The sequence below is a fragment of the Acanthopagrus latus genome, chromosome 8, assembly GCF_904848185.1.
Source record: "Acanthopagrus latus isolate v.2019 chromosome 8, fAcaLat1.1, whole genome shotgun sequence".
NCBI lineage: Eukaryota > Metazoa > Chordata > Actinopteri > Spariformes > Sparidae > Acanthopagrus > Acanthopagrus latus.
Window position 1 is genome coordinate 7,976,158 of NC_051046.1, and position 18,888 is coordinate 7,995,045.

At 46.7% G+C, this 18,888-nt stretch overlaps 1 protein-coding gene across 2 annotated transcripts in view; it reads left to right on the forward strand.

The window, feature by feature from the left end:
* The window catches only part of grm3 (glutamate receptor, metabotropic 3), a 42,186-nt gene extending 23,562 nt beyond the window's left edge, over positions 1–18,624 (forward strand). For both annotated transcript variants that reach the window (XM_037108311.1, XM_037108312.1), the window contains exons 6-14: positions 547–816; positions 1,276–1,879; positions 9,311–9,553; positions 9,670–9,859; positions 10,828–11,137; positions 11,246–11,439; positions 11,574–11,706; positions 13,384–13,561; positions 14,770–18,624. In XM_037108311.1, the coding sequence (XP_036964206.1) occupies positions 547–816; positions 1,276–1,879; positions 9,311–9,553; positions 9,670–9,859; positions 10,828–11,137; positions 11,246–11,439; positions 11,574–11,706; positions 13,384–13,561; positions 14,770–14,846 (2,199 nt within the window). In that variant the 3' untranslated portion in view covers positions 14,847–18,624. The remainder of the gene's footprint in view (positions 1–546; positions 817–1,275; positions 1,880–9,310; positions 9,554–9,669; positions 9,860–10,827; positions 11,138–11,245; positions 11,440–11,573; positions 11,707–13,383; positions 13,562–14,769) is intronic.
* The last annotated feature ends 264 nt before the right edge of the window (positions 18,625–18,888 follow it).

An 18,888-nucleotide genomic window follows, 5' to 3' on the forward strand; every position in this document is an offset into this window, starting at 1 on the left:
CGGCAGATAGCAGAGAAAGGGTTAATCCTCGTTATTCTAATGTGGCTCTCATTTTTCACGTTACTCACACAGAAGTGTTTTGTTTTTGAGACACTTCACCACTTCCATTGCTTATCCTCCAGTCTCCCGCTCTATGTGTGTACTTGTATGCTTCTTTCGAGTGCCCCATTAAATTAATTGCACAATAATTGGCTCTGCTGCCGCCACCTCTCAAAACATTTGCATCGCAAACATTACACTCTCGTTAAGTCAAGTTGAGTTTTAAAGCGGTTCCACATCGCAGGCCTGACGGATACACACTCAAACTCTTGCCGCTGTAACCGCTAATCAAACCACGTTTAAGGAAAACGCTCCTTACAGACAGAAATGAACTGGAGGTTAACGGGTCAACGTACAAAAAAGATACAGAGTACATCACAAGTCAGGATTCTCTTTGTCAGTGATCATGGAAAGGACAACATGCACGTCACTCCTCTATAATTTAATTGTGAATATGAGCTCATTCTGGGACAAAATCTCACCTGTTCATCTCACCTCTCCCCTCAGGTTGCCAATCTTCTCAGGCTCTTTCAGATCCCTCAGATAAGCTACGCGTCCACCAGTGCCAAGCTCAGCGACAAGACCCGCTACGATTACTTCGCCCGCACAGTGCCCCCCGACTTCTACCAGGCCAAAGCCATGGCCGAGATTCTCCGCTTCTTCAACTGGACGTACGTGTCCACTGTGGCGTCGGAGGGCGACTACGGGGAAACCGGTATCGAGGCCTTCGAGCAGGAGGCGCGCATGAGGAACATCTGTATCGCTACATCAGAGAAGGTAAAACAGCACTATAGAATGAGTTTATATCTGCGTGATTATAGCCTGATAGCAAAAACCCCCCAAACTTTAATAAGAAGTGTCACGCTGATGAATGGCCTGAAGCTGCACCAGTAACAAAGAATGGGGCACCATGTTTGAGTATATAAAAGTTTGTCCCCGTGTCTTATCTTGTCTTACACACAAATGGGGTTTATATTACATTGGTCTTATCAGTTGTGAGGCAGAAAATGAAAGCTTATCTCCAAGAACTTATTCTGGGTACTTTCACAGTCACATTTTTTCATCTCATTTGCTACGGAGGTGCACGATGGTGTGAGACAGAAGTGCAGGAGGCGTGTGTTTTTCCTCCCATGAAAGAAAGTGACACAGGGTGATATAGGGACATCAGATCCAGTCGGGAGCTGAAGGAGCATTTACAGTAAATCTGTCATTACATAATGTCCTCTTCCTGTCCAGGTGGGGCGTTCGAATGCCAAGAAGTCCTATGAAGCTGTGATCCGTCAGCTCCTCCAGAAGCCAAATGCCCGTGTGGCCGTCCTCTTCCTGCGCAGCGACGATGCCAGAGAGCTGCTGGCAGCCGCTGCCAGGCTTAACACCTCCTTCATCTGGGTGGCCAGCGATGGCTGGGGTGCACAGGAAAGCATCGTCAAGGGAAATGAGGTCACTGCCGAAGGAGCCATCACACTTGAGCTGGCAGCAAATCCCGTGCCGGAATTCAACCGCTACTTCCTTAGCCTAAACCCAGGGAAAAACCTTCGTAATCCCTGGTACAGGGAATTCTGGGAGCAGCGGTTCCAGTGCTCTTTGGGTGGTGGGGGAGGTGTTGGATTGGGAGAGACGCCCCTCCCGCCCTGTGACCAGGACTTGTTAATGGACAAGAGTAACTTTGAGCCAGAGTCCAAGATCATGTTCGTGGTGAACGCGGTGTACGCCATGGCCGCTGCCCTCCACAATATGCAACGGAGCCTGTGCTTCAACACCACCAAGCTCTGCGACAGCATGAAAGCGCTGGATGGGCGCAGACTCTACAGGGATTACATCCTTAACGTCAGCTTCACAGGTAAGAGAGCTGGAGCGTGGCGAAGAAAGCCAAGAGTCCGAGATAAGGTGTTCAAGGTGGATGAAGTGTGGAAAGAAGCGAATGTTTGAGAGGAAGTTGGGGAGCAACGGGGGAGGGAGATAGCAAGGAAATAGACGGAAATGTGAGGGCGCCTAGTTAATAGTCCTCTCATGAACAACACAGGGATGTTGTCCTTCTCCTCAGCCCGAGCAGCCAAAACACAGAACATAAAAAGTACTGAGACAAATCCGCTTAATTGCTATGTATTGTCGGAGCCAGCCTGCCATTGACACCTATTACCCATGCGTAATTGATACGACACTACAAAGTTGCTTTGAGGAATACGAGCTGCAGTTAATCCGTCAGCCATATTCTTCTTCTCTCGCACTAATGAGATTGTGTGTGTTATAATAGCTCCTATAGCAGGCTGCCTGTCTGTCTGTCAGTCTCTGTAGAGTTGGGGGAGCGGAGACAGAGGATTGGCTTGACTGACAGATGGCGTACAAAGAAAGCGTTATAAATAAACTGCTGTGTCTCGGGGACTGACACAGGTTTAGAGGTGCTTATTCGTCTCCCAACCGTGACCAGGAGCAGACATCAAAACAGCCAGACAAACAGCACTAACGCGGCAGCTTTGCCACGGGACGCTGGGGAGCGAGCGAGAGGGATGGATGGAGGAACGAAAGAATGGCACTCACCTGCGGAGGGAAGGGGGGGTGGGGGGAGAAGGAGGCTTGCAGATAAGACTGACAGGCAGACTAAAACGAGAAAAAGAGAGTTTGTGCGGGAGGGGAAAAGGGAGTGAGACGGAAAAAGAGATAGGGAGGGAAAGGAGGGAAGGAACAAGGGAGCACTGAGGCAACGCCGGAGTGGGACAGCGTGCGTCAGCACAAGACGAGGATTCTCTTTGAAATTCCCCATCTTCATTTCTGCTACAAATCAAAGGACTCGGAGCACTTCTGCCTGAGAGGAGGAGACAGAAAGAAGGAAAGAGGGAGGAAGAGTGTGAGTAAGATAGAGAGGGAAGGAAAGAGAGAGAGAGAGAGAGAGAGAGAGGAAATAGTCAAGGCGATTGCAGTTGCAGCCTCCAGTTGGCACAGATGATAACCACTCCCTTATAGGAAGCATACAGAGAAGGACAGGATAGATTCACACATAGAAAGTTTAAAAAATGCTGTGGAGTAAGTTGGAGAGGAGAGGAGAGGAGGTGTGAATCCCGCTGTGACTTCCCAACATCTTTATTTCTGATCATCTTTCTCCTTTACATTCTCCCCTCCCGCTCTCCCTCCCCTCCTATTCACCACTGATGTATGTCCATGAGGCGCATCTCTCTCACTCTGCAGCAGGGAAAGAGTAACAGCATGTACAAGGATCTGCGAGTTCTTTACAGCTCAGCGTCAGTGACGACGGTGACAGCATGGCAAACAGCTGTATCTGTGTGTGTGTGTGGGGGGGGGGGGGGGGGGGGGGGCGCGCCCCCCGCTGCATTCAAAGAATCTGTGACGGTGAGACTGTGAGGAGGGTTTTAAAAGGTGGCGGGGCGGTTAAAATGGGATCCGTGGCGGGCGTTCGGTTTTTGAGCTGCTGAATGACGCACACACACACACACACACACACATACACACACACACACGCACCGCTGTACATATACATCTCTCCATCGGCAGCGTGTAGAGGAAGGAGCCGAGGTGAGTTGAGGTTGAACGTGGGGTATAAATACTGCAGCATCACCATCCGCAGTGCTCTCAGTCTGAACTGTAGCAGACGGAAAACCAACACTGTTCGGCGCTCTCTATCTCTCTCCCATCTCCTCCTCTTACACACACACACACACACACACACACACACATACACGCGTGTGTTCATTATACGCGCATCAAAGTTAGATCCTCGCTTACGTATTCCCGCCCCCCAATACGCTGATTTACTGCCCCCCCGCACCCGCCCTGACTTTACATTCACAGCGCAGCGGACTGTGTCCTTTTAGCTGCGACGAGGCTGTTTGTGTTGTGTTCCGCCGCGAGCGTATGTGGTGCGCCGAGGCAGTGTGTTGTGTGGCCAGGAGTGTGTTTTTCATACGCCGCTCTCTCTTCATCTAGTCTCATCTCGCTAGTTGCTATGGTAATGAAGCCGACACTATTGCCAATTGTTGGACTGATCCGGTAGATCATGGGAACTGCTCCCTACCAACTAGTAATAGACGCAGGGGCACATTTTGCGCATTTTTTACGAGGCCTCGCTGCATCCCTTCGACACACACACACACACACACACACACGTGAAAAACACACACACGTGCACACGCGCGGAACACACACGCACACGTGCAAAACAGTCGGCTTTTCTTCTTCTTCTTCTTCTTTTTTTTTACAAAGAGGCAGCTTGAAAATGCTTGTTTTTTTTTTTTTCCCAACAGCGTGAAATTGCAGACACCCCCAACCCACACACTTCTCAAAGCCATCATTCAACTCCCACCCACCCACCGCCCCGATCTGCAGCAAACATATCAGTATATACACACATGCATGCAGGCTTCTCTTCAAATAGTGTTGATAGATGTGATATTCCCCCTTCCCTGTGCTTTTGTGTCTGTGTGTGTGTGTGTGTGTGTGTGTGTGTGTGTGTGTGTGTGTGTGATATGTCTGTGTTAGCAGAGGCGGTGTGCCTTCAGGGCCATATTGAGCAGAGAGCTTACTGCAACGTTTAGATGCTAGAAGAACAACCTTCGCTCCTTCCCTCCCTCCTTCCCTCCTTCCTCTGTCTCTCCGTCTCCCTGTCTCTCCCTCTCTCTCACTCCTCGCCCCTCCATCTCTCTATACATCCCTCTCCTTGTCTCACCCGGAGAGTGAGTGTCCTACTCTCTCTTTTTCTCTCCCTCTCTCTCTTTCTCTACATTCAAAAACAGCACATCCCACTCAGACTTCACAAGGTTGCTCTCCTGCCTCCACCGCCTCCCTGCGCCGGTCTGTTCCTCCACTCCTTCTCTCTCTGCTCATCCATCCCTCCATCCATCCTTCACCTTTTCTTTTATTGATTCCTCCGTCTAAAGGCTTTCCTCCGTCCACCTATATCTCGGCTGCCGTCACATCAGTTTCTTGCTTTTTCTCTCCTGCTATCTCCTCTCCCTTTCTTCCCTCGTATCCCTCTCCCTTGTCACTTTCCTCCTTTCTCAGCCCCTTATCTTGTCTCCCGTGCTCATCCTCCCTCCCAGCACCCCCCCCAGTCCAGCATTCGGCCGTCCGGTCCCCTTCTTTTGTCTCCCCGCTATCTCACCGCCTTTCCTTTCTGTCAAGCCTCGTCGCTCCGCCACCTTTTCCTCCTATACATTTCTCTCACTTGTTCGCGACTTCCCTCTCTCTGCCCTATCTGTCCTCTGCTCCCCTGTGGCCTGTTGGTTCTGTGGCCCAGGCAGCGCCTCCGTCCGCGGGGACCAACTCCGCCGGGAGAACAAATATAGCTGATGTGATCCGTCTGTGTGTGCGTTTGTGACGTGTGAGTGCATCCCTGTGTCCAAATCTGTATATTCTCGGGGATATGTGTGTGTGTGTGTGTGTGTGTGTGTGTGTGTGTGTCTGGGCACAGATGTGGAAGGTCATCAACCATGTGAAGCAAAGGGGGGAAAAAGGACGAGAAAGGTTGGTCGCGCCGTTAGCATTCAGCGCCTGCAGCTTTCTGTTCTACCTGGAACAGATGTGCTTTGTGAGTGAGTGGACCTACTTTGTCAAACTTCCATGATCACAACTAAATCCAGGATTCAGTTGATTCGATGCTCCGACACACAACTTTCTATTCCCGAGCCAACGTCTCATCAGCAGTCTGCTTTCAGATTTTTTTTCTTGGTCACACGTTCACACAAAGGCAAGATTTGCCCTCTCTCTCTCTGTGTGTCTGTGTACCTCGCTCACTCTCCCCTCTCCACTTTGAGATTACTTATTCCTACTTATTCCTCCCAAGCCCCTTCGCCTCCCCTCTCCCTCCCTGCCTTTAATACCCACAATCCCCCTTGGGCTTCGCTTTAGCCCGACATGGCCGAGAACGTAATTAATTTCACAGCTTCTGAATGAAAAGCCTGTTTTTCACCATGCTTCTAATTAAGCCGGAATAATAAGGTGCTTCTCAAGTTAGCAGTAAATGCTAAAGCATCTCAAAAAATTTGAGGGATCTGAGTTACAAGAGCCACTTGTTTCGCCCCAGCTTTTATTTGTTTTGTTTTTTCAGTTATTTGTTTTATGATCTGGGGCACCAGCTGTTTGATCAACTGCATTCACGCAAAAAAAAAAAGAAGAGCAGTATTTTTGGGCGGCAATGCAATGAATCCTCTCAGATAAAGAGCAGCATATTCACAGCTGGAGAAGGTCACAGAGAAGGCACGTCCCTTCTTTGGATGCCGGGGGGCCTCAGCTGGACGCAATCTGCAGGAAGTGTCGTATGAATGAGGTGGCGCAGCATCATCAGTCATGCTGCTTGGAAGAAGTCACCACGTTCACTTCTTTGAATGATCTGATTGGTCGAGATTGTGGTTACGTCACAAGGAAACTTCCTTTGAACTGCGCATTCGCTGAAATGCAAGCGCTTCATAGCCACGGGAGGTGCATGACTCATTCAGTCTGTCCACCAGACTGAAATATCTCAAAAACTTCTTGATGGATTATCATGAATTTTTTTCAGAGATCCACTGATCCCAGATGATGGAGCCAAATGACACACTGGTGATCCTCTCACTGTCCCTGTAGTGTCTATCCTGTAAATCTACCCTGATGGATTGGTGCTACATTTTGCTCAGAGTAGTTCCTAGAGGATGAAGCCTAATGACTCCTCCTGACTTTTCCTCCAGCGCCAATTATTCAATGAATTGCTGTGAAATTTGGTGCAGGCGTTTATTTGCCCCTTAGGATGGATTATATTAACTTCTGTGAATCCCAAACGTTTAACTCCATTTACAATCATCATTTTGGATTTTACATTTGCCGAGTACTTTGGTTCATGACCAAATACCTGCAAAAGGATCGGCACTCCCATCAGCCTCAGCTGAATTTGTGTTACCTTGCTAACAGTTTTCACCGCGTGTGTGACGTGTAACCAGTTTTCGGGGAAACTCACTACAAAAGTGTTACAGTAGTATGTTAAAGGTGGAAAGCAATGCCCCTTCATTCAATGTCCGTACCTTTTATACAGAACGGCGAGGTGGAATAACTTGCGGCATTCCCCTCTTGAGTGGCTTCAGTCTTGTTTAGTGAGAGCCAAAATCTTAGAGCCACCAGACTTTAAAAATCCAGCCTGTTTGAGGAAAGAGAGGGTGGCACCCATCAGTCAAGGATCCGAGCTGCGTGTCTCAGCTCTCTGCAGTCACCAGAGGAGTCTCGATGGCCTTCGCCGGCTCTAACTTGCACCCTCATACACTTTTCTTTTTTTTTCTGATAAGCTGCTTTGTCACGTCAGCAAGGTCGCTTGTGTTGGTTATTGGGAGGAATCGCCGGCCCTCTGAGTCCTGTTGCTCTCTGGATGTGATGCGTTTGAGGGAAGTCAAGGACAAGACACCCTCAAATGGGTCTGTAGGCTAATGCTGTTATCTCTTTAGTCTGTATTACACGTAATTACCACATACAGCTAATTAGGCTTCAGCACACATCTAAGGTCCTAATAAGGTGCAGTTATGATAATTAGCAAGTGTTTTCTGGGAGTGTGTACGGGAGTCTGAGAGGAGGAGGCCTGGCTGGTGATACTGCTCAGTGTTATTAGCAGACTTTATTATCTTCCAACTTGCGGTATAATGGATTCATAACTCTTCTCTGTCTGAAGATATTATCAGCGCCTTCTTATTGAAATCATTTTCATTCTGGCTGTCACCTAAACATTTAGCCCCAAAATCCAAAGAAGACTTGACACTTAAAATTTCCTGTGACAGAGGGAGAGGAGGAAAGATAGAGGGTTGTGCTGTCTCTGTGATTTATGGATTTCATAAACCCTAACCCCCTCTGCTGCCATCTGACACGCCATTCTTCTCCCGAACACACCGAGCTCGCACAACAATAGCACAGCTTTAGCCCTCGCTGGCGTTTGCGAGCACGTATACACACACACACACACACACACACACACACACTCATTGGCACGGACACACACACGCGCGCACACACACGGGGAGCTAACAGCAGGGTCAGAGCTTTGGTTCTGTCAGCAGAGCCTCCCACAGCGCTCAGAGCAATACCTTAACCATCACACTGTAAAGTAAAACCTAATGGAGCTTCCACAGGCGTGTGTGCGCACATCCTCACACACACACATACACATACACGCACATATGCACACACACACTTCTCAGACCAGCAGCTTTATTCACAAACTGTGTTTTATTCATTCCACTGAACCCAAGCTGTATGTTTGGAGGAAGAATTTGGCCCGTGATTCCTGCAGTTACCCCATGACACAGAGATATGAGGAAGGCGGCGCGGGTATCATTAATGCCGCGGCGCGCTGACGACGGAGGGCCTTGTTATGCGCCGAAGAGTGATGCCTTATAAAGCCGGTGCTCGCTGCACTATCCCCAGCCACATCATCATTTGACAGGGGAGGCAGCAGCGTATAACGCTCAGCCCGGTGCAGTGTGTCAGCAGCACGGAGCTGATTGCTCCGCTGTAAGGACAGAAGTGGCACTGTCGGAGTGACATACACTTTGTCTGTGTCAAAACGACCAAGTGTCAGCACTGTCAGGTCCAACACCGCCTGCGAGAAGTTGCTTCTTTTTTTTTTTTTTCTTTTTTTTTTGCCAGTCCATGGCCACTTTTCTCCTTGGGTTGTTTTTAATGGTTTCAGCATCCTGCCAATTTTACAAACGTCTTCTGTTCCCACATCCTCAGGGTAGATGGTAATCCTTTCATAACAACTTGTATACAAACCAATTTGGCAGTTTCAGCAGTGTACCTCCCTCACATGAGAGACCCAGAGGCTAATTCTATCAATGTGTGGGTAGTTGCAGCACTGCCCGGGGATTCAGTCCTCTGTTTCATGCCTGTACGACTTTATGGGCAGTTTGTTAATGATGCATTTGGTAATAATCTTTGTCAGTTCCGATTTTAGAGCGGCGTTTTTGTCCCTGTGTGACCTTAGGGAAAGACGGGAGGCCAATGATACACACAGCCATCACCAAGCGCACCAGGCATTTATAGCCTCTTAGCAAATACTTTAGTAACTGGCTGGTCTTCATCAATGAAAACACTATTGTAAAATGCCCTTCACTGTCTGTTCTGGACTCCTGAGGCTTAACTGACCGTGGCTTATTGTCTCTGTCCTCACTGCTGCTTTTAACAGGCATCAATGAGACATCAATGGGATGCTTGTTTGTAATTGTTTAGCCTTAATCTCCTTTTCTCCACTCGTCTTATCACTTTCTCCTCCACTCTTTGTCTCCTCTCACCCCCCCTCCCCCTCCAGCTCCCTTCGCTCCCCCTGGCAGCGAGACAGTCGTGAAGTTTGATTCCCAGGGGGACGGCATGGGCCGATACAACATCTTCAGCTACCAGCGCTCTGCCGATCGTTACATTTACGTGCCGGTGGGTGAATGGGCAGAGACTCTGAGTCTCAGCAACGAGCTGATTCACTGGCCCAGAGACGCTGTGCCCACCTCTCAGTGCAGCGACCCCTGTGAGCGCAACGAGATGAAGAAAATGCAGGCAGGTAGGAGACGGTGTTCTTTTTTTTTTTGTCATAGAGACATTGCGTACCGAGCAGGAATGCCTTTTGAAAAGAATCTCAGACTGTCATACTCTGCTGCTCATATTCCTGTCTCCCAGGTGAATACTGCTGCTGGATCTGTACAGCCTGCGAGCCTCATGAATACCTGGCTGATGAGTTCACATGCTCACCCTGCGCTCCTGGCCAGTGGCCCACTGATGACCTTACCTCCTGTTACGACCTTCCTGAGGACTACATAATGTGGGAAGATGCCTGGGCCATTGGTCCAATTACCATCGCCTGTGTAGGGTGAGTGATAAAGGGCTGTCAACATGATGTTAGTAATGGTGCCCGACTGGTGGTCAAGTTCTACGTGAGTGCCTGTATGGATTTAGGGATGAAGGAACGGAATCGACTGTTCACTCCCCACTGAATGAGCCACCCTCCTCAGCCTGTAATTGGCTTACCCTGATACTCTTACCCAATCATCACTCCTAATGTTTAAACGTAGTCCTTGAGTAGAGAGAGTCGCGCCAGCTCCCTTCGGAAGTGTCTCTGAATCACGTGACGGCCATGCATTTTGAATTCCATTGCCTTCTCTACGCAAGGGCTCGGAACCTCACCAACTCAACCTACTAAGGCAACTAGTATGAACCGATAGGGGGTAGAGCAGGGAAGGGGGTTCCTTCACCATCTTAGGTAAAAGAATTGAAACCCCTGAACAGTGATTGTCCAGTTACAGCTGAGCAATCGTAACAGCACTTTTTTTTTCCACTGGCTGAGGCAGCGTGCGTGAGGCTCTGATGATAGCAATACTCAGCATTTAAAGAGCCCGGAGGGTGTTCTTTCCACTCGCCTCTGCTAAATCATAAACACACAAGCAAAATTGCAAGGGAAAAATGGCATGGCCAGCTAACTAGCCTAGCCTTCTACCCACAGCAACCGAGTGTCACCTTTATACTCATACATGGCCAAGGAGCGCATTGTAAGCTTACTGCATCTTCACTATGTGGAAGCTGAGAGCATCAGTTTAATGCTGGCAGCCATGTATCCGCCTCTGTTACTCAAGATAGTATTCCATTTACAAAACACACCAGATAGTCCTCATCCTGAAGGCATTTTCTCTTGTATCGTCAGAATTGAATATAAGCCCTACAAAGCAATACAAGAACAATGGGGCTTCTATATTTGCATGTCATGGATTTGAAAAGGACCGTTTGTGACTAATGAAACTACTTGTCTGCTTGTCTACGTACACTTTCCCTCCTCGTCCACAGCTTCATGTGCACCGGTCTGGTGTTCTGGGTGTTTATCAGACACAACCACACACCACTGGTGAAAGCCTCGGGCAGGGAGCTCTGTTACATCCTCCTCTCGGGAGTCTTCATGTCCTACGCCATGACTTTCCTTTTCTTGGCCAAACCATCTCCTGCCATCTGTGCCCTACGGCGCCTCGGCCTGGGCACGTCATTCGCTGTCTGCTACTCTGCCCTGCTCACCAAAACCAACAGAATCGCCAGGATTTTCAGCGGCGTGAAAGATGGAGCGGGTGCAGCAAGGCCACGCTTCATTAGCCCGTCCTCTCAGGTGAGCGACTGCGGCATCAGATCTATCCATCTGCATCCGTCAGAGGGACAGACGGGCAGACAGTGGATCTTGATGACCTAACCTTCCTGTCCTCCCTTCTCTTTTCAGGTGTTCATCTGTCTGAGTTTAATTTCCGTCCAGTTAGTGATGGTGTCAGTTTGGCTGCTGCTGGAAGTTCCCGGGACACGGCGCTTCACGTTGCCAGAACGACGACAGACTGTCATCCTCAAGTGTAACGTTCGCGACTCCAGCATGCTGCTGTCTCTGGGATATGATGTGCTCCTGGTCATCCTGTGTACTGTGTAAGTGCTTCACAGCTGGTTTGAGTTTAGAAGTCTTATTGATTTCGGTGGGTTGGTATCTGGGTTTTTTTTGGGGTTTTTTTTTCTACAGGTGGTGTCTGTCTTTATGTAGAAATATGAATCTCTCCCTTTAGGTATGCCTTCAAGACCAGGAAGTGCCCCGAGAACTTCAACGAGGCCAAGTTTATTGGATTCACCATGTACACCACCTGCATAATCTGGCTGGCGTTTCTTCCCATTTTCTACGTCACATCTAGTGACTACAGGGTATCTTCTTGAGCACACACACGCACACAAACACGTATCTGTGTCTTTTGGGAGGACAATTCATTGACTTTTATTAATTTCCTGTTGAGTAATCCTGATTCTAACCGTAACTGCTACATGTCGAACCCAACCCTAGACTGAATGTGGCCATAATCTTATAAGTAAATAGGCTTAAACAAGCGTATTCACTTTCCTGCCCGGGGTTAGATCAGAAGATTACCAGTCTCATGTTAAATATGAAGCTACCGCCAGCAGCTGGCTGACTTAGCTCAGCATAAAGACTCAAATCTGTGGGAAACAGGAGCCCCTTTTAAAGATTACTAACTAATAAATTGTATCTTGATTGTTTAATCCGTACAAATGACAATGACTATGGCTGTAGCTTCATAGTGGAATCTGACTCCGGGCAAGAAAGTGTATCTCCCAAACTTTTAATTATTCCCATTAGCCCAAAACATAATGATTTACCTTCTGGAGACGTATTTATTTTTCTCGAACAGGAGGGAAGTCCCTTTAAAGTCACTGCGTGAGCAGTTTTTTGCCCCCTCAACATGATTAAGCACTGTGGAGTCACAGAACAGTGACTACACAGGTGTAGTGGAAGCTTAAACAATTTCTAATCCTGCTGGCAAACATCCCGGCTCTGCAGTATTGGGATGACAAACAGACAGGCTCTGTCAAACTGCTGACACATGTCCAGATTTAACAGCAAAGGGGAGCGAGTGAGTGTTCACCTGATCCATACAAATCTTAAGCACACACTTCCACAGACACACACGCACAGTACACTGTATCAAAGGGCATAAGAGAGGAGTGCTGATGCCAGGGCTGCTCATTTGATCCCTGTAAAGAAAAAAAAAACAACAAAAAAAACAGCTCACTCTCTCTTCCCCTCTCTCTTTCTCTCTCTCTGTAAAATAAGCATCTCTTCGGCCTTGTAATCTGACTTTAAGATTAGTCAGGTAGAGGCATTGCATCACCAACATGCACAACTGCCCACTCACACATACGTAAGTGTATACATACACAGAGGAGATGTTAAAGGGGTTGATTACTAATGTGCTGCTCTGTGCAGCACTGTGGTTTAACTGCGAGCTGCTGTTATCCAACCCTGTAGCCCTCTGAACGCAAAGATAGACGTATGATGATACGGCAAACCCGAATGGGACGCACAGCCTGCACCTCTCTGCACCTACTTAAGATAGTATTCAGGATTGATTTCGCACATTGAATCACAGCGAATGAAGTCAAAGCTTAGATACTGTTAACTTCAGCCTGTGTGGTCTCTGTTGATTAAGTCTTTTATTGATCCGTGGTGTAGTTGTTATCCTCTGGACCATTGCAAGGTAACAAAGTCTTTCAATAAAGAGTTACTCTCCTTTTGCAGGCCTCATTGGCTCTGTGTGCATTCAGTGATTGTTAAAATACTTGAGGCTTTATTTTAGTCTATATTTATCTACTGCATATCAAATTGGCTTTAATGTATTGGTATTATTTTATTCTCTGTCAAGCACTTTGTAATAGTCACTCAAAGATTGCCTTTGAAAAATGTTCATTATTACAGATTATCATCATCAGATTAGCGCTTAACGGCAATTACTTTGTACGACATTAGCATAAGATTTATCCATCAAAGTCTGGCTGCTAATTACTGTCTCCTCCTGCTTTTATCCGCAGGTTCAGACCACTACCATGTGCATCTCAGTCAGCCTGAGCGGCTTCGTGGTTCTGGGCTGTATGTTTGCTCCCAAGGTCCACATCATCATGTTCCAGCCCCAGAAGAATGTGATCAGCCACAGGCTTAACCTCAATCGCTTCAGTGTCAGTGGGGCTGCCACCACATACGCATCGCACGGTAGGTTGCATGCAGTTACCTCATTTTTAAAGAGACAGGGTTTAGACCTGCACTCTTTTTTTATCATGTCTCTGCCAAAAAGGTGTTTTCAGCTTTCAGTATTCAACAACAACAGACGACCCTGTTCCACTTATGCTATATGGGATACAACTTTTTTTTTTTTTTTCAAATATCTTGGTGTTTGTTTTCTGTATATTTCTGGATTTGTTCCTATAGAACAGCGCAGAACAGTTTTGAAAAGTCTGTTACTGTCACTCCAAACGTTACGTTTTGCAGTGATGCGTGATTGACAAGTGAGAATATGAGCTTGTAAGACTGTAAAGAGTGGCATGCAGCCGACAGAGCTGCAGTGTCGAGCCGTGCAATGAGATGCCAAGAGAGAAGCACGATGAATGGAATTTTAGACTGGACACATATTTCAAGTTTTTTGTTATGACAGGAAACAACTATTCACATATTTAAAATATCTGTAGCACACATTGCACCCCTGAATGAATACAAAACTTTAATTGGCTTCAAAAAAATGTTGGCAGGGATACGAACTTTAAGGGGTAACTCCACCAGTTTTCCACATTTACAGGGTTACTACTACATATGTGTTAAAAAAAACTAGTAGAAAATCTTTTGCGGCTCCAGAGGAAGCTGCATGTCAGTAGCTACATTGCATTATGGGTAATGTAGGCACCAGGTTCTGAAAAGAAAGAAGATTACGTGGGACATAGCTCAGGTTCTGCTGTGTTGATTTTCATCTTTTGTTTGTAAACTGTCCGAAATGAGAAAATAAATGCAATGCAGACCAGCTGTCTTCTTTTACAAACTTGATGCCTACATTACCCACAATGCAACTTGGTCAATGAGTGACATCACTGGAGGCAATTTGTCAGATTACATGCAGCTCCTTCTGTAGCTACACCAGACTTTATACTACTGTTTTACACATGCAGAAGTTCTCTTCAAGACCTGAGTGTTTAAAATTGGCGGAGTTACCCTTTAATTTGCCAATAAGGGCGATGCTGAGGCCAGGCCAGAATCTAGACCTCCATCCTCACTAAGATTATTTGATTTCAGGTCACGCTTTTATACTGCAGCTTTAAATGTAACGACATGATGTGATATTGTTTTATTAACTGAGGAAGGCTTCTACTCACAGAATGACAGAATGTAATTATCCGTCTTTTCTTCTTTGTCGTTCTGCCTCTTCTTTCCAGCTTCTGTCAGTGCCCACCCAGTCCCAACCGTGTGCAACGGGAGAGAAATCGTCGACTCCACCACGTCCTCCCTGTGACCACATCCAGTCTAAATCTGTCCCCCCCTCCCGCCCCCGCGACTGTTAGCCAACCCATGAACATTATATCCCCCCCGCCAACCATCATTCAACCACCTCATACACACACACTGTATTCGCACACACACACAAATACACGCACAAACAGACAAACAAACCTTCCTTGTGGACTAGAACTGTATTGTTTCACAAAAAATGTAGAAAGTGTGTAACTATAATTAAATTATTTTCTAGGGATGTACATACATGGAATCGACATTGTTGTAAGTAGAGAAACAAAAGAACAAAAAAAGTTTTTAGGAGGAATTTTTGGAGCCTTTGTTTTTGATAGCTTTGTTATGATGCGGTGTAAATAGACTCGCGCTTAATCATGGTAGGAGGGGGTGTGTGTGTCCCTCAGTCTGGATGCACATTTTGTGGCTCTGCTTGCCTCACCTGCAATATCCCACAGACTTTTTATTCTCATGCTTTTTTGTAGGTCTCATTGTAATAACCAATTATGTATGCATTTCTATTGTGTATCTGTACATTTGTATATTATACTACTGATGGTTCAAACAGCACAATGTTGACAAGTCTTGTGACCCTAGATTGAATGTGGACAAAAAGGAAAAACTGGATAGCGCAAGATGGCAGGCACGGGCATGTACAAAAGAAAAAGAAAAAAAAATCCATCAAGCTCATTGATTTTTGTAGTTACACTGTGCCCGAACATCATTTTCAGTTGGAGAGTTTATCTCGTCACATCTTGTGAGATTTTGCTTCGCCTCCTAAATCCGGGTTTTTTGCAGGTAACAAAAAAAAACAAAAAAGAAAACATGTTTTGCTTTTGATACAAATGTTCATTTTTCTATTTCTAACCATGGAATCCCTTTATATAAATGGCCATAGTTCTAGACGTGTGTTCAACGAAGCAACAGTGTGTACGCTCCTGTTCTCTCAAACTGCTGTAATGGAGAGTCACTGACGGCAGGGCTGAAAAGATATTGTGCATCGACTCACTTCTTTTGCCTCAAAACTGTCAGTACTCGCAGTGCTGCGATGGTCCTGCCGACAAAAAACAAATTGGTGTCTTACTCGCTAATTATGAATTTTTACTCTAACAACAAGGAAACTGTCTGCTTTGCTGAACACATGTTGATTTTTTTTTCTCCGACTACAGGGGAGTGGTAGCTGATGTTTTTGTTCCCCAATAGATACAATACGTGGTGATGTTTTTGAATATGGCTATGTGCCTTAATTGTATGTTTGATAGTGCCCCAGGCAGAGGTTGTAAGAGATCAGTTTTTACATTACCAGCTGCAAATCCCTGTTCGGTAAATGTTAAAAGTGAACCCCCCCCCCCCAAGTATAGTAGAGTACATGTTTCAGGGCGTGACTTATGCCACTTAGTTTTAATCCCTTGCGAGCCTTCTGCTATTGATTGTTTACCTGAAGTGTGAATCTGAGGAATCCTTAGGTTGAAATGACGTTCTCTACCCCACCTCTTCTCTCTCCAGTCTGTGATTTGAAAAAAAAAAAAAACAACATAAAAAATGGATATTTCTGGTAAACACCCATCACACTGATTCTCATTTGACATTTTTTACAGCTTAGCGGCTCCAATAAAAAGATGGGGGAAAAAAAAGGGGGGGAAGAGAAGCTCTTATACCATTAAGATGAAGTCGTTGACTCGTCGACTTATTCAAGTGTGCGGTTTACATGTCTGTGTTAAATGTGTTGACGTCGTGGGGCACAGTGGAGCAGCTGGCTACGGCAGTCCCAGAGAGGCTCACGAGGGGAAGCAGAGCACACAGTGTCAGCTGCTGGCAGATCCCAACTAACAGAGAGGATGTCGAGGGTAGCGCTCATATGCATAACATACATAACATTTAGAAACATCCATACCCATCAAACTCTTTATTCTGTGGCTGGGAGTCAATGCTGGGCGACAGTCACGAGGTTGGGGTTGGGGAACGTGTGAATACGTTTTTTATAAGTGAATCTAAAGTAAACTAAATTAGCGGACTAATTTTGCGTAACAGCGTATTTCATTTTGAAGGCGTTGTATGTAAGCAAACTGGCATCCTGTTCACTTTTAACTCAAAGCTAATAGAGGGCAACATATGAAGAGAGTAACCAACTGTGGCTACTGTTAGCTTAGTTAGCACGGGAGCATCCACATGTCACAATGTCTGAACTTTTATTTCTTCATATTCTGTTGATGATCCAAGTTCTAATCCCCACATGTCGCACCTTTTCAAAGAGTCGCCTGTCATGCAAGAACTTATCGCATTTAGACGATTAATGTTAATCATTATTAATTAGTCTTAAATGGTAAAAATATGCTGTATAAAATAAATTTTGACTGTTAAACTCCCAGACAAGGATATTTTAAAATCAACCTCCTTCCTGTTAAAATTCATACAGTAGGTGCAGGCAGAACTGTTGAACATCCATCTTTTGACCGCTCCACACCTTTTTTTTTTTTTTTTGCACAGCCGGTCTTCCGACAGCACCCTGCGATTATCACAATGAATGATAGATCGAAAGAATTTTTAGAGGGGTGCAACCAAGACGAGCCGACCTACATTGGGGCGTGTGTTAGGTGCAGAGAGCAGGAGGAGAGAGCGATATGTGGCAGAGCAGAGGGGAGTTGCTGCTGCCGCTGCTGCTGCTACTGCTGCTGCTGGATTATGTAAAGCACTCCCACAGCCCAGAAGTCACAGCGCTTCTATGGAAGCTCAAAAGCATCTCAGAGATTCACAGCCTTTGTTAGCAGAAGGCTTAGCCATCCACTCAGTGGTCCTGCTCCCACAAGATACACCCCGCATGGCAGGGTTGCTATGGACAACCACCACCACATCCGCTGCCGGAATGTCTATTTGTCTGCGCGGAGAGGAGGGTGGGAGGAGAGGGCGAGAGGAGAGGAAGAGAAAGAGGGAAAAAAATGGGGTGCTGGTTTTTGATTCAAATTGGCAGTGACTGATGAGATTTGGCTCACTCAGGCCCGGTGCTCTACTCTCCCCAGCTTTTAAATGGTTGAGCACTTAACCCTGATTCTCCTCTCATTTAGTCCGGGGACTAGCCTCCGACAGCAGTCTCACACTCTTCCCCTGACCCCTCTGCTCTATGTGTGAGACTTGCTGGCCGAAGCCAGTCTCGGCCAAGACCACCGCCTAAGCCGGACCAACAGACTGGTGGCCCGCACTTTAAACTGAAGCACTCAGATGTGGGCGCCCACTCACAGCGCATGCCAACAAGGCGGCCTTGAGGGAGGGTTGGAAAAGGGGATAAGGGAAAAAGGTAGATAGAGGAGTTGGAGAGTGTAGGAGAAAAAACAAAACAAAAACGGGATTTAGATGTAAAGAAAATGCATCACTTTGAAACACACACGCGCGCACACACACACACACACACACTGCAGTCAGTTTATCATCTCATGTACCCACTAGTTCTCACTGTGGCTTCCCTTAATTGGCTTTACTCATGAATATCCCCTTTTCAAACGGCAAACCATCCACTACATTGTTTCCCCCTATTCAGCCTCTGCCAACTGCCATGTGCTCTACAAAGGTCTCTGTGCTGTAGCCCCCCCGCGCTATACGACAAAATGTGTCCTCGGCCTTCCAGGGGGCTTTGAAACGAGACAGAATCTGAGGGAGGTCAGGTTGAACTCTGGAACTTGTCAATCGCAAAAAGAAAAAGAAAAAAAAAAAAAGCAATAGTGCCCGTGTTGATGATGAGTGCAATAACGAGGCTGTGATGACATCATAATAAATAACAACAAGCAAAACAGCCGGTGTCGTGTGCTCGTCCTTCTGTGTCTCCTGTGGGGAAAGTAGATCCGTGCATGAGCTTCCTCATCTCAGTCAAAATGTTCAGCGTTGAACAGGAGCGTAGATAGATGTGACACTCCAGCTACATTAAAAGCCACTCACCACCACTTTTTACACACACACACATGGACTCTATTCATAGTCTGCGCTGGCAAATGTTGAAAGATGTCTCCAACACTCCTAATCTGTTCCCTAAGTGATGGCACTCCAATTAAACCATCCAG